At 41.4% G+C, this 14,537-nt stretch overlaps 1 protein-coding gene across 1 annotated transcript; it reads right to left on the bottom strand.

Annotated features, from left to right (window-relative positions):
* Nucleotides 1-5,922: 5,922 nt before the first annotated feature.
* Nucleotides 5,923-9,997, bottom strand: LOC138958364 (monocarboxylate transporter 12-like). Its single transcript, XM_070329485.1, has 6 exons — nucleotides 9,867-9,997; nucleotides 9,280-9,413; nucleotides 8,773-9,013; nucleotides 7,770-8,033; nucleotides 7,231-7,356; nucleotides 5,923-6,528 (listed from the first exon to the last, which is right to left on the bottom strand). Exons 1-6 carry the CDS (start codon nucleotides 9,892-9,894, stop codon nucleotides 6,308-6,310), a joined length of 1,014 nt encoding a protein of 337 aa, XP_070185586.1. The 5' UTR covers nucleotides 9,895-9,997; the 3' UTR covers nucleotides 5,923-6,307.
* Between the last annotated feature and the right edge of the window lie 4,540 nt (nucleotides 9,998-14,537).

Genomic DNA, 14,537 nt, shown 5'->3' with positions numbered 1-14,537 from the left:
TAACTGTATTTTTTCCGAACACTTACATGTAAAAAACATAGAGATATATCTTACCATTTCACTAAGACAGCCAAAATAACGGTCAAATTAAGGGGAGATCATGATGACGTACATGTCTATGGTTGCACCGGGGGAAAATATTTAGTCGCTGGAACCTATAAGGTTATACGGCGACTTATCAGGTGATAATGTTTCGAACTATTTAGTAAACAAATCTATGGAATATTTTGGAGTTCCATTAACAGATAAACAGATCTATCTATCTTCTTATTATTTTAGGTTCGTCTGGGGTAGAGAAATAAAACACACAGCTAGGTTCGTCTGAGGTGCGGTCGCGTGTTTAGTCGAACCGAAAGTTGAAGAAGAACCAATCACAGATCTCTTTCGCCGCGATGTCAAAGTTCAGGTCAAAGTTCACTGTTGTCTTCTCAAATTTGCGAGACAAACCTCTTCAAACTTTGTTCGTGGACAAAATTGGAAGTCGGGACCTAGCGGAATCGATTTCCTGGGTCACGTTGGCATAGCAACCGAAGGAGAAGGCACAAATCCGCGCGGTTTGGTCACAGGAATCGAAAAACCACCGAAAATCCTACCAGTATTATATAGTAGATACATGTACATTTCAATGTTCTATCATGTGTGACAGGGGAGGCTACCGCTCCTTTCACAGCAGACTCTGCACCCGAGTTGTTGGCCTTTAAGTCAACACCCGTGGTTTGTGGAAATCTGTTTGTGATGGGGTCTGGTAGTTTCCGATTGTCTGTATGCTGAAAGCGGACAAACACTCAAGTCCTTAATGGCTCAAAACCGTAGGACTTTTAATATTAATTTTAACTTGTCTGTATGCTCATGGAAACCTTCGGGTTTGCATAACAGTTTTTATAGGGCTAAGAAATTAGCCCTAACATTTTCAATCCTGTTTGATTGGTTTAAGCGTGTTTATTCAAATTCTCATACACACGTTTCAAACAATAACAACATTGAGAACGTTAACAAGCAGATTGCTTATGGACACGTTCTTGAACTTATAATCAATACACATTCAGATAGCAAAACATGGCGAACAAGTGATAGCTTCAACACTTATCTTGATAATCTTTAATTATATTTTATACAAATAGGGTAAAGAGAGAGAGAGAGAGAGAGAGAGAGAGAGAGAGAGAGAGAGAGAGAGAGAGAGAGAGAGAGAGAGAGGGAGAGGGAGAGAGAGAGAGGGAGGGAGAGAATGCCTGGCTACATCAATTGCACAGTTAATATAATATCAGCCGAAGCGATTAGTTAACATAACATAGTCTTGTACAACAGAGAATATTTTCGTGTTCAAAGATATAGTTAAATCAGTATTTCCAAACAAGAGTGTTTTGCAGTCCAGAACGTGTGTTGGCAGACTATTGAATAAAATGGTTCTATGTTCTTTAAATTTTGGACAGTGTAATAAGAAATGTTCAGAATCTTCCGGGCATGCTCCACACGTACATTCTAAATTATCAGAGAGGTGTCGGTTCACTAAGTCTTGTTGCAAATCGCTCATGTTTAATCTCAACCTGCTGTGAAGTACCTGTCCCTGGCGGTTGCCTAAATAATAATACGGTGGAACAACAACATCTCCATCGGTCAAATACCTTTTAAATTCACCAACTGACTGCGTTTGTTGTATATTTTCTGGAAGATTATTCCACAAAGCTGTCGTTGAAGGAAAAAAATGAAGATTTATATAACTCACTTCTGCACAATGGAAACTTACGTTCAAGAGGGCGTCGTCTGTGGTAAGGATTTACATCGGAAACCAGGACCGGCAGTTTGGAATATAAATATTCTGGGGTTAAACGATTTACAATTTTATAATACAGCAAAAGTTTATGACGACGTCGCCTTTCTTTCAGGGGCACAAAACCCGATTCGTTATACAGTTTTTGGTGGCTTGTGCCACGTACTGCACCTACAATGATTCGGATTGCATCGAGATGCAATGTCTCCAACTCGTCTGCCAAACACTGTGTACAGTTATCCCAGATAACGTCCGCATAATCAAACAATGGTAACATAAAGGATTTATATATAACTTCAAGTGATTTTCTGTTTAAACGATGCTTGAATAAACCAAAACACGCAATTGACTTTCTACATTTAGCAATTAGACTTTTTATGTGGGAATCCCATTTACAATTACCTTGTAGAATGACGCCAAGGTGCTTGTGATTTTCAACATCAACTAAGTGTGCATCTTCGAAATACAATGGTGGAAGTAAAACATTTTGTTGCCTACAAATGTCCAACAATTCTGTCTTTTGACAATTAAAAGTGACTTTCCATTTAGAAGCCCATGTGCGAATTTTATCCAAATCAGAATTCAAAATCTCTGCTCGTACATCATCGTTATCTAAACTTAAATACATACTCGTATCGTCTGCAAAGAGTTTCAACACTGATTCAAGACCAACACCAATATCGTTAATATAAATGAGAAATAAAAGAGGTCCTAAGACAGAACCCTGAGGGACACCAGCAGAAGGGGTAGCATAACTTGATTTGGTTCCTTTCAATACTACTGCTTGTCTGCGATCGCTCAAGTAATGTTCAAACCAAGCAAGCAAGGGACCTCTTATACCTATCGCCTCAAGCTTGTGGAGCAGACCGCGATGCCAGACTTTATCAAAAGCTTTGGATACATCAAAAAATATTGCCTGTGACATAATGTTTTTATCAAGTGCAACACAAAAATCATCATATATACTCAATAGTTGATAAACAGTTGAATCACCAGCAATAAAACCAGATTGGCAGTGTGTAATCAAATCATAATTTTTCAAATAACCAAACACACGGATTTGTATACATTTTTCAAGCACCTTCCCAATACAACTCAGCAAAGAGATTGGACGGTAGTTGGAACAAGCACTCCTATCGCCTTTCTTAAAAATGGGCGTAATGTGAGCAGTTTTCCAGACAACTGGAAAAACACCCTCAGACAAGGATCTGTTAAAGAGAACTGTAAGCGGTGGAACGATAACAGGTAATCCATCTACAAGCAATTTATTATGTATTCCGTCAGGGCCCACGGCCTTGGATAAATTTAAATTCCTTAACACTTGGACAACTTCAGCTTCTGTTAATTCAAAAGTCGATAAAGATGTATTACACCAATTTGCCTCGGGCAGGGGATCGTCTGGATTTTCAACTTTAGACTGGCTTTCAAAATAATTATTAAACAAAATCGTTTTTTTCACAAATGTTATCAATAATTTTTCCATTATCTTCTAGCGGTGGAATTTCGTTACATGCAACACCTTTTTTCTTCAAGAAGGAATTAACAAGTTGCCACCAATTTTTGCTTCCGAAGTTCTGTTTACAATTTATCCTCTCATCAAGTTCTAGAAAATAATCTCTTTTTCTTTTACGAATTTCATCTGTATACTGATTTCTAGTCAGGCGGAATAATGCCCACTGCTCGGGTGTATTTAAGCGCTTAGCAACTTGATGTATACAATTTTTTGCGTTTCGTAATTGTAAAATATGTTCAGTCATCCATGGGGCATCATCTTCACGTACTGTTATTATCTTAACAGGCATACATGTTTTTGCAACACGGAATAAATGTTCAGAAAACAAGGCAGCAGCTTCGTCAATGGACGCATTTAAAACTGTGTTCAAAAGATCAATTTTGTTCAATTCAAACAAAAATGTATCAACATCTAACTTGGCATAATTATATATAGTCCTTTTGAACTGACCTTTTTTTAGTGTCTGTGACGTTAGTTTTACACATGGCACAGAATGGTCACTACAAATGGGGGGTAACACTACAACTTCACTGATTAAGTTTATACTCGTGGTCAGGATCAGATCGATGCATGAGGATTTAGTTTCTGTAATCCTGTTTGATTGCACTTCGCTTCCCGAGGTGATCGTAGTGTTTCGGCACACGGTTACACATGCATAATGTATTCGTATAGGTAATGTTGTAATTAGTAATACTGTATGATTGCGATTGACAATTGTCCTTTTATTGTCTTTATTTTTATGTCTTAGTTTAGCAGGGACAGATTGTAAGACTAGGCGTGAGTCTAAAATCTCCATCCTTGAGTAATAAAGTTCGTTCGTTCGTTCGTTCGTTCTCTCTCTCTCTGTCTCTCTCGTTCTCTCTCTCCTCTCTCTCTCTCTCTCTTGCTCTCTCCCTCTCTCGCTCTCTCCTCTCTCTCTCTCTCTCTCTCTCTCTTTTTTTCTTCTTCAGTGTTCAGTGCCCCCGTGTTCTCTCTCTCTCTCTCTCTCTCTCTCTCTCTCTCTCTCTCTCTCTCTCTCTCTCTCTCTCTCTCCCTCTCTCTCTCTCTCTCTCTCTCTCTCTCTCTGTGTGTGTGTGTGTGAATGTGTGTGTTGTATTGAGTGCGAACGTGATTGCAGGCATGCGGCGCGCGTGTGTGTGCGAGTCGACTTTTCTTTTCCTTTGGATTATATTGACATACCTGTACATTTCAATGTTCTATCATGCATAATGTATTCGTATAGGTAATGTTGTAATTAGTAATACTGTATGATTGCGATTGACAATTGTCCTTTTATTGTCTTTATTTTTATGTCTTAGTTTAGCAGGGACAGATTGTAAGACTATGCGTGAGCCTAAAATCTCCATCCTTGAGTAATAAAGTTCGTTCGTTCGTTCGTTCGTTCGTTCGTTCGTTCTCTCTCTCTCTCTCTCTCTCTCTCTCTCTCTCTCTCTCTCTCTCTCTCTCTCTCTCTCTCTCTCTCTCTCTCTCTCTCTCTCTCTCTCTCTCTCTCTCTCTCTCTCTCTCTCTCTCTCTCTCTCTCTCTCCGTGTGAGTGTGTGTGTTGTATTGAGTGCGAACGTGATTGCAGGCATGCGGCGCGCGTGTGTGTGCGAGTCGACTTATCTTTTCCTTGTATTCGTATAGGTAATGTTGTAATTAGTAATACTGTATGATTGCGATTGACAATTGTCCTTTTATTGTCTTTATTTTTATGTCTTAGTTTAGCAGGGACAGATTGTAAGACTATGCGTGAGCCTAAAATCTCCATCCTTGAGTAATAAAGTTCGTTCGTTCGTTCGTTCGTTCTCTCTCTCTCTCTCTCTCTCTCTCTCTCTCTCTCTCTCTCTCTCTCTCTCTCTCTCTCTCTCTCTCTCTCTCTCTCTCTCTCTCTCTCTCTCTCTCTCTCTCTCTCTCTCTCTCCGTGTGAGTGTGTGTGTTGTATTGAGTGCGAACGTGATTGCAGGCATGCGGCGCGCGTGTGTGTGCGAGTCGACTTATCTTTTCCTTTGGATTATATTGACATACCTGTACATTTCAATGTTCTGTCATGCATAATGTATTCGTATAGGTAATGTTGTAATTAGTAATACTGTATGATTGCGATTGACAATTGTCCTTTTATTGTCTTTATATTTATGTCTTAGTTTAGCCCTAAAAAATGACCGCAAAACCTGCTCTTTTGGGCCTTTCAAACTGTTAACCCCTACCTCATTTGAAAACAGATTGTATCAAGACTAATCAAGTTAGGTGCACAAATGAAACTGTTTTGGAATGGAAATTGAATGGCATTTCCATCGATATGCAGAATTGTTTCTTATCAGCAAATCCTGAATATTTACAGATTTTAGAATACGGGACTAGGGTTTTTGTCAGGTCGATTTTGGGGGTACCCTGACTTCGGCGGCGGTCAAGTGATACCTAATACAGAAATCTTTAAAATCTGAAAAGTGTGCAAGGTTGCCAAGTGAAGGGCTTTTAATGGCATATAAAGTTTAAATAAAATGACACGTGAATGAATGTTGTAGTAGGGGTACGAAAATGGGTGCAATAATTGTCTTGCTCAGTTTATATTGTAATCGTGAATATGCCTCTATAGTTGTTCGGCTCATTGCGTGTGTTACGAGTACAAAATAATGAATTGATACAAATTTATTCACGTTCTGGTCTGGACACAATCATCACATGCTTTGGAAACACTTTAGTTTTCAGTTACTCGTTCCCTGCATGTTTCCACTGAGAACAGCGTATAACCTGTTGAGTAAAACAACAACAGTATTGATAGACACAGAAACACATGAAACGACGGCTTAATAGTAATCAATTGATTATTTTTCTCACAATATGAATCTGATTCATAGTCTTGTTATGGATTGTATTATTTCTATAATTATTCTCAACTTCTTTTACCACAGAATAATTATGAAACGCCTTGCTCACTCTAAGGGAGGTAATTGCATACAAAACCGACGATACACTTTCTGAGGCTCTTACCTCCCTTTATCCACTTCTGTGAGGTATTTATTTCTTTATCGACTAGCACAAATCTTACGAAACATGTTCTGTCTCACGTTCACTGGCTTCTTTTCTCACTCCTTCCTGTTTACTGCCCCCTTCTTGATCTGTATCCGACATTGTGGCTTGCGCTTGTGAGTTGACTTTTGCCTCCATTTTAAGGAGCAGAAGACAAGCGGCCGCAGAGGCAAGGAGAGATAACCCAGACAAGTAGAACGCTGCGTCCACGCGATTGTGGTCCTTGACAATTGCTCCTGAAAACAGAGAGAACTATCTCATATTCTCGCGCGTACGACACATGGTCAGACGAAGAGACGGACGGACAGACATACTGTTACAGAAACACACACACACACACACACACACACACATACCTAAAGTGTGGATGGTTACCTAAGAGGCGGCACTGGGTGTAGTGCCTTTCTAGTGCACTTGCACTACAACAGCACTGGGTGCAGTACTCGCTCCGGCATCGAAGAATTTTGCACTAAAAAATGCACAAAATTTGACCTATTTCGTCGCCTATAGAGGACGAAAAGAATGTCATTTTGAACATTGTTATGACATTCTTTCCGTCAAAAAAGTCAATTTAACGGTGTTAAATGAAGCGACCATCCACACAATTAGGTTGCCATCCAGAGTTTAGGTTGCCATCCACGTGTGGATGGTTGCCTTATGGTGATTTAGGCAACCAAACCTGTGGAAACGGGGGTACACACACACACACACACACACACACACACACACACACACACACACACACACACACACACACACACTGAGTCTGACTCACACACACACATGCGTAGAAACGCCGCTCGTTTAACCATGTGTATGTCTCCGTTAATGCACTCCTCAAACAAAAGCCGTAACCCAAGGACAAGCCAGATAACCAACTGCACACAGCTATGAAAGAGAACAGAAATTAGCAGCAGTTAATCGTGGTAACCTGTTACCTGCACTCTCGTCACCAATAATGGAACCCAAACCAGTGGCAAAGCTGGTGAGACCGACTGTCAAGCCCAGGTGGTCCTCGCCAAGTGCAAGCAGAATGGTGCGCATCATCAGCGGGGTTCGAAGCCCTGAAATTAAATACACTGACAGTTTCAAACAGTTGTACCGTAGCTTCACAAACCAAAATCATAATTATTCTCAATATCTAACACTGAGAACAAGTGTCCGTCTCTTTAATAACAAAATGTCTGCGGTGATTACAGTGTACTAACTTCATAATTACGTGTTAATAACTAACGTTAACCGTTGATACAAAATCGACCCCCCCCCCCCCCTTAACCCCCGCCCCTCCAGAAAAAAAAGTATGCATGACTGCCTATATCAGTGGTGCGGAAGTAACGCCTACACACGCAAAACCCCAGTAGCACACACACACACACAAACTACAACGGGTGCAAGTAGGAGTTCCAGCTTACGAACACAAAAGAAGGAGAAGAATAAAAAAAAAGAACAGATTTTTTTTTAAAAATGTTTTACTAACCCGCAAACATCCCAAACAGCAAGCAATAAGAGATGGCGTATTCGAACTTTTCAAATGCCTCCACGGTCAAGGTCAACACTCCCATCAGGATTCCAAAAATAGCAATGAGAACAAGGGAGACCACCCGGGACATTTCCTTCCGGGACAGACAGCAGCTGATGATGGATCCAACCAAAGACCCGAGGGCGATGAAGAAGACCAGCAGCATGGAAAGCAGAAACACACCACTGGCTTGCTGTATGTGTTGTTCGGGTATGCCTCCTCCTGAAATCAAATGATACATGATCAATCTATGCATCAATCAATCCAAAACAATCAATTAAGAAAACCAATTCATTCATCTATCTCCCCTCCCTCCCAACCATCCATCCGTCCATCCATCAATGAAACTATCATAACGAAATTGATTTAATCATACCCGCAAACTGCCCAGAAAACGTCAAAAGTGTAAATGAGAAATTACTTCCATACAAATAAAATAATGAAATTCAAGAGTCGTTACAGTTCACAATTGATTTTCTTTAAATCGTGACATTAAAATGGTACAGATATGTGTGCGCTAGTGTTTAAAACTGACCGTGCCACTTCAGCGACAACCAGCCAACACAGGCACGGCACTTCCACTTTATCGGTCACAGAATATAATAAACATGACTGCATGAGTTTCACTGTAATCAATTCTAATAAAGTTGGTATCAGAATTTGATATCAATAGACGAACTCCGGAAATAACACTGTCGGGTTTGTCTTGGTTGTGAAACAGTACCTACTCTTGTTTCTATTGAGGCAAACTTTCCACACATGCTCCTTGTACACGTGTTTTAGACACATCCCTCGCTTTTGACTGGCCCATGTCACGTGGGAAAGTTTGCTGCAACGAAAGCAAGGGTATTCACTCTCTCACAACTCATACAAACCCGACGGAGTAGTTATTTCCGAAACATCGTTTAATCGATAAAAGCTAGTTTCTTTTGGAATGAACCAAAAGTGTAGTCATACTAACCTAAGCCATCAAAAAGAAACACGGATGCAAGAACATAAAGTACTGGAGACCTCAGCATCTGGAGGCCACTGATGTCCAACATGCGACCTCTCACTGTCTGTTCCGAAGAGTCTTTCACATGCAAATTGAGCGGGGTCAAGGCCACGGCGCCACAAATGCAAATGGCGTAGGTGGCGGCTTGGTACTGGAGTAAACCTTTATTGTTACTAGAATCCACGCCTATTTCTGGAAACAAGAATATCTGAAAAAAAGACAGTAATTCTAAAAGCTGGCGAAGAATACACACGCACACACACAGACACAGACACATACATACACTCCAACATACACACAGACACACACACACAGACACAGACACACACACACACACACACACACACACACACACACACACACACACACTCACACACACACACACACACACACAGCATGATAACCTCTTTTGTTTTGTCTACCCCCATCAAAACTATCAAAAAATGATTAAATACTACATTTTTATTCCAGAACCTGAATCAAAGTGAAGGCGATCTTGCCAAGGATACCGGAAGCGTTGGTCACGGACAGGGCAAGATGGCTTCGCTCCCGGAAATGCTCCAGAAGTGCCACCATCACTGACGTCATCAAAAAGTTGTTTCCGATTCCTGTAAGATACACTGAGAATAAATGTTTATGTACGTGCGATCTCAAATGAGAGAGAGAGAGAGAGAGAGAGAGAGAGAGAGAGAGAGAGAGAGAGAGAGAGAGAGAGAGAGAGAGAGAGAGAGAGAAGGAGAGAAGGAGAGAGATAATGGGGGAAGGAGAGAGTGGTGGGGAGAGGACACAGAAAACATTGGCGACGGTGCATTTGCTACATATCAGTGTTAGTCGAAAGTAAATAAAAACGTATAATTATCATCGATCCAAAGAAACCAAAACAGTGTGTTTGGAGGTAGTGGTTACCTTACGCGACGGGACAAGGACCTGGTTAAAAAGAAGAAAAGAAAATACTTGGTAAATTGCATTGTTATGTGAGCACGAGTAACATCAATGTACATTAGAACCAGAACAAGGAAAATGTATTATGTACATATACAAATGTATGTAAAGTTTTATACCTGGCAAAGCTCCGAGGACAAAGGCCATGACTTTTGCGTTACGAGGAATGAAAGCAGCAACCAGGCAAGAAAAGCCAGAGATCAGTACAGCTTCCCACAAAGGCTGTTATTCGGTAGTTGAATGCCGTTATTGTGACTCCGCTGATGATACCTGCAAATGTCGTCCATACAATCATCGTTACTGAGTAGAAGTTGAAATTTCTACCTGGTTTACTCATTAATGATCACACGTACATTCAAATACAGCACAAAGTGTTACACACAGGCATGTACGGTATATGCTATAGTTATCATGCGCATAATCATGGCCTTGTTGAACATTGCAAAATTCCTATTCTGCATAAATGCAGTTACAAAACAGTGTTGTGTTGGGTCTACTTTTACGGATATGTTTGCGTTTTCTCAAGGTCGAAAAACCCCATTCCTTTCAAGGTAAGGCAAAAACTAGTTAATTTAAACTTACACACGAATTTCAATCAGAGCTAGAGATCTTACCGAACAAACCGTAAACGATGTTATATGTGTCCACAACTGCTTGAAACTTCGAAACCTGTTGCACATCAGTGTCGATGTTGCCGTCGTCGCTACTCGCGTCTCTTTTGTTTCTTCTTCCTCTAGTCTCAACTGATGTGGCCAAGGCCAAAAATGCACTTTTGAATGAATGTTCATTTGCACTCTCCTTTCCACGTGTGGCTTCTACGGATGTTCCTGTCGTCGCTTGGACCAGGAGTTTATGAGGTCCGTTTGTTGTTCTCTTTTTAGTCAGCAATGTCAATGGCGTTGTGTTGGATACTGCTTTTGCTGCTGTCCTGAAAAAAACCAGCTTCTTGTTCGCCAGTATGTTTTCCGAAACCGTCTTTGATGGTGAATAGTCAACTTTGCTTGAAAGAGGAATTCCTTCTGTTCTGTCTTTAGAAATCGTGTCCCTTCGGCATGCCACATTCCATGGAAACAAAACACACGTTACGGATCTTTTCTTTCTCTCGGAGCTGTTGGAACACACGTCCAACCAGGGACGCTGCTCACACACATCTTCGCCGTTCGTGATTTCCTCTGTGTTTGCACGTTTTACGCTTTTTGACGAGGCATTGTGGCGGGGCTCAAGGGATGTCGTCTCCACAGCATTCCAAGGTGTTCCGTACAACTTCTGGCAGAGAGGAGCTGAAGGGTTAAACTCGCAGAACGTAGGATCGATGGTCGTAGTCTCTGGGGCACGCCACGACCTTCTGTTCAACCTCTGACAGACAGGGTCCAAAGGGTTAAACTCGCAGAAAGTTGGATCCACGGTCGTCGTTTCTGGAGCACCCCAAGACCTCCCGTACAACTCCTGACAGACAGGGGCTAATGGGTTAAACTCACAGAAAGCTGGATCCACGGTAGTAGTCTCTGGAGCACCCCAAGACCTCCCGTACAACTCCTGACAGACAGGGGCTAATGGGTTAAACTCACAGAAGTAAGGATCCAGTGTCGTGGTGATTGGGGCTCCCCCGGACGATGTGCCTGTCTGTTGTTCATTACTGTTGTCCATATCGCTGACGGCAAAGTCGAGAATAAGGGCAAAGACATTGACAACGGGAAGGATGAATAAAGCGGCTATTACGATGGTGGTGTTTTTGCAAGAAGTTTTCCTGCAGCACGATTTCTTGCCGTCCTCGTTTTCTTCTGCGATTTCTTCGTTCGTGATTACAGTGAGAGTGTAGCCCGTTTCCAGTTCAATTTCTTCGGGTCCGTCTTCTTCCTAGAAGAAAAAAACTGCGATTTAAAGTTAAGTTGTTTTTCCTTCGTGATATTCTGAATATAATATCGTGTCTGTCAAAAACAACACAAACCGTAAAGAAATGTTTGTGGGTAATCGTGTATAGCCGTATGAGAATTTTCCCCCCTGATATTCTGTAGTATCATAAACAACACAAACCGTAAAGAAATGTTTGCGGGTAATCGTGTATAGACGTATGAGAATTTTCCCCCCTGATATTCTGTAGTATCATAAACAACACAAACCGTTACAACATATTTGCGGGTAATTGTGTATTGTCATATGAGATATTTTTGTTATACAATTTTTGCAAATCCAAGCCGCCTACATCTTGTACACACATAAGCAGTTACGTGAATAAACCAGTACTAAAGCCAGCTAGTTGTGAGAAACAAAACATAGCAGGATTATTCCGAAACATCGTCAAATCGATAAAAGCTTTCTTTCGAAATCAACTAAAAGTGTTTCCATACTAACCTAAGCCATCAAAAATGAAACACGGCAGCAAGAACATAAAGTACTGGATGATTATTCCAGCCAAGCCTATGTCATTAGTCATTAGTGGTCTTTATTTTTCAAATAAATTAAAGAAACAAGTTTAACACACACATACACACACACACACACGCACGCACGCACACGCACGCACTGGCACACACACACACACATACACACATACACACACACACACACACACACACACACACACACACAAACCTAACCTGTTCTTCGCCTTCCATACTCTGAGACACTGCAGACGATAAGAAATCCCCGCCACCAACAGTATCTCCTATGGTTTGCAATGAAGACACCACCCCTTCCTTGGCGCTGTCTTCCATGGTCTTTCACCAGGTGATACTTGATTATTCCACGGAATCCTGACTATGAGAAATCGGTCTGACGAGCAGCTTCAAAGAGACAAATTCGCTAGTATTTCGTTCACTGACAACATTTTCTGGACAATGTCTTACCGTGCCGCTAAACTGTCTGTTTCCGAATACGTTCAAGTACGATCGCCTTCGTCATATGAGCTTACATACTTGCTGTTCGAAGTTCGGGGTTGTAGCTGATTTAGATTATGCATGGCATTTGTTAAACGGTTCTATTCGGTTTAAGTCCAGAGCAAGATGCTTAGTGTATCAGTGTTTATTCCTACTACATTATATAAGATTTACTGAACAAATCAGTCAGCAGATACATCATCGGAGCATATTCGTTCCTGCAAATTGACCCTCCGAGGGTGATGTGCGCGAAAAAAACCTCTAACTAAGTGGGACCCAAGCATTGGGTCGGAAATCTAAAACAAATCTCCATTTCAACAAATCCGATCCAGCGCTTGGTTTCCCCCAAGTTCAGTCAGGCACTTATTCGTGCATACCACCCCTAAAGTGTCTTCTTATTTGCTTTTTGTGTGTATACATATTTGTTTTTATCAGCACAGCTCTAGCGTTGCTTTCGGGTCTTGATCCCAGCGCAACCACTGAAACACACTTGTCGATTGTATCTTGGAACAACTAAAGCTTTCCTCGCTTGCTCGATATGTATACCCACACCGAGCATACTCAGCTGATTTAGCCAAACTCGTAAACGGCCGTGTGCCATCACTCCATTGATGTTATGATTATTTTTTCATGCAGCTGCTACACCCATGAGCCTCATTAGTCTTTCGGACTAAAAGCGTGCTGCGAACGTATAGATCGTAACACTTCAGTGATGCATAAATTATTCACTTTGAGGTTGACGATTTTTATCCCCAAGTTAACACACAGCGAGAGTGTTCTTCGACTGCAAACTTCCGCACCTTGCAACAGCTTCCCCGAGTTTAATTGGGACACTGAATTTTACCTTGGTGTGTGCTTTGGTTTGCCTCCTTCCTTCCACGAAAGTGGAATTAAAAAGCAGGAAAGAATTCGCCATAAGAAAGTACTGTAATTCAAATGTTATGTATTTACTAGCAGTCTGACCCGGCTTTGCCCGGGTGTTGGCAAAGCCCTCAAAGAAAAACTCCAAATCAAACATTTGGGGGAAATGAGAATGACAGGAAATGCTGGCTGGTATGATAAGAGTTACCTCCCTTCCATGGGTAACAAAGCATGACTTACCTCCCTTGCACTATTATAGTCTGTATTCATTAATGAGGAGGGTCATTATCGGAGGAAGGAAACAATGAATTAAGAAACTAAAACCCAGGTGCACATCTGCGGATCCTAGGGAGTGCACATGCACGACATCGTCTTCCTGCCCCCTCCCTTCTCGGAGCTTTGGCGATCACAGACAGACAGACACACACACACACACACACACACACACAGACAGACACTCTCTTTTATTTATATGTATAGATAGATAAGCTAAACGAATCAAGTGGTACAAAGTATGGAATATGCACAGAAAGCAGCATGCAATAATGTTTAGTTTTGGAATGTGTTTCAGTGGAAGGATACCTTCATTTCTAACATGTAAAAACCTGGCACATCTGTGGTGCTGATCGTGATCCCTGATAAAAGAAGGACCGCACCTTTAACGAACGTATGCCACACTGCCATCAAGCTGTGGGGAGTCGTGTTTTATTGATGAAAGGCAGGTACTACCACAGAACGGAGTCCAGTTCCACATGGGTGGACAACTGTTGTTGTGAAGCTGTTCGAAAGCTTTTACGAACTGGGTCACCGACCGGTCATGTCATACAGGTCCTATACCTTAACACCCGAGTCAGTCATTTCACGCAGCGGTTCCTATTTATATGTGTAATTTAGTTACCTCCCTTCCCGTTTAAACCATCATGCAAACCACTACAGATGAGAGCTTCCTTTGACTTTTCTGGACCCAAATCACACACTCTTGTTGTTTCTTGTGCAAAATAAGAACCGTTTGCCAAATTAACTTTTGCAATAACTATGCGCATTTGATTTAAC

The sequence above is a fragment of the Littorina saxatilis genome, linkage group LG1, assembly GCF_037325665.1.
Source record: "Littorina saxatilis isolate snail1 linkage group LG1, US_GU_Lsax_2.0, whole genome shotgun sequence".
NCBI classification, from domain to species: domain Eukaryota; kingdom Metazoa; phylum Mollusca; class Gastropoda; order Littorinimorpha; family Littorinidae; genus Littorina; species Littorina saxatilis.
Note: the sequence above shows the minus strand (reverse complement) of the source record. Positions and strands in the feature narration are given on the sequence as shown.

Coding starts and splice junctions, on each gene's coding strand:
- LOC138958364 (XM_070329485.1), bottom strand. CDS start 9,894: ATGGCCTTTGTCCTCGGAGCTTTGCCAG. Junction 9,414..9,866: donor TGTCCTCGGAGCTTTGCCAG/GTATAAAACTTT, acceptor TGTATCTTACAG/GAATCGGAAACAACTTTTTG. Junction 9,014..9,279: donor TCGCCTTCACTTTGATTCAG/GTTCTGGAATAA, acceptor TCTTTTTTTCAG/ATATTCTTGTTTCCAGAAAT.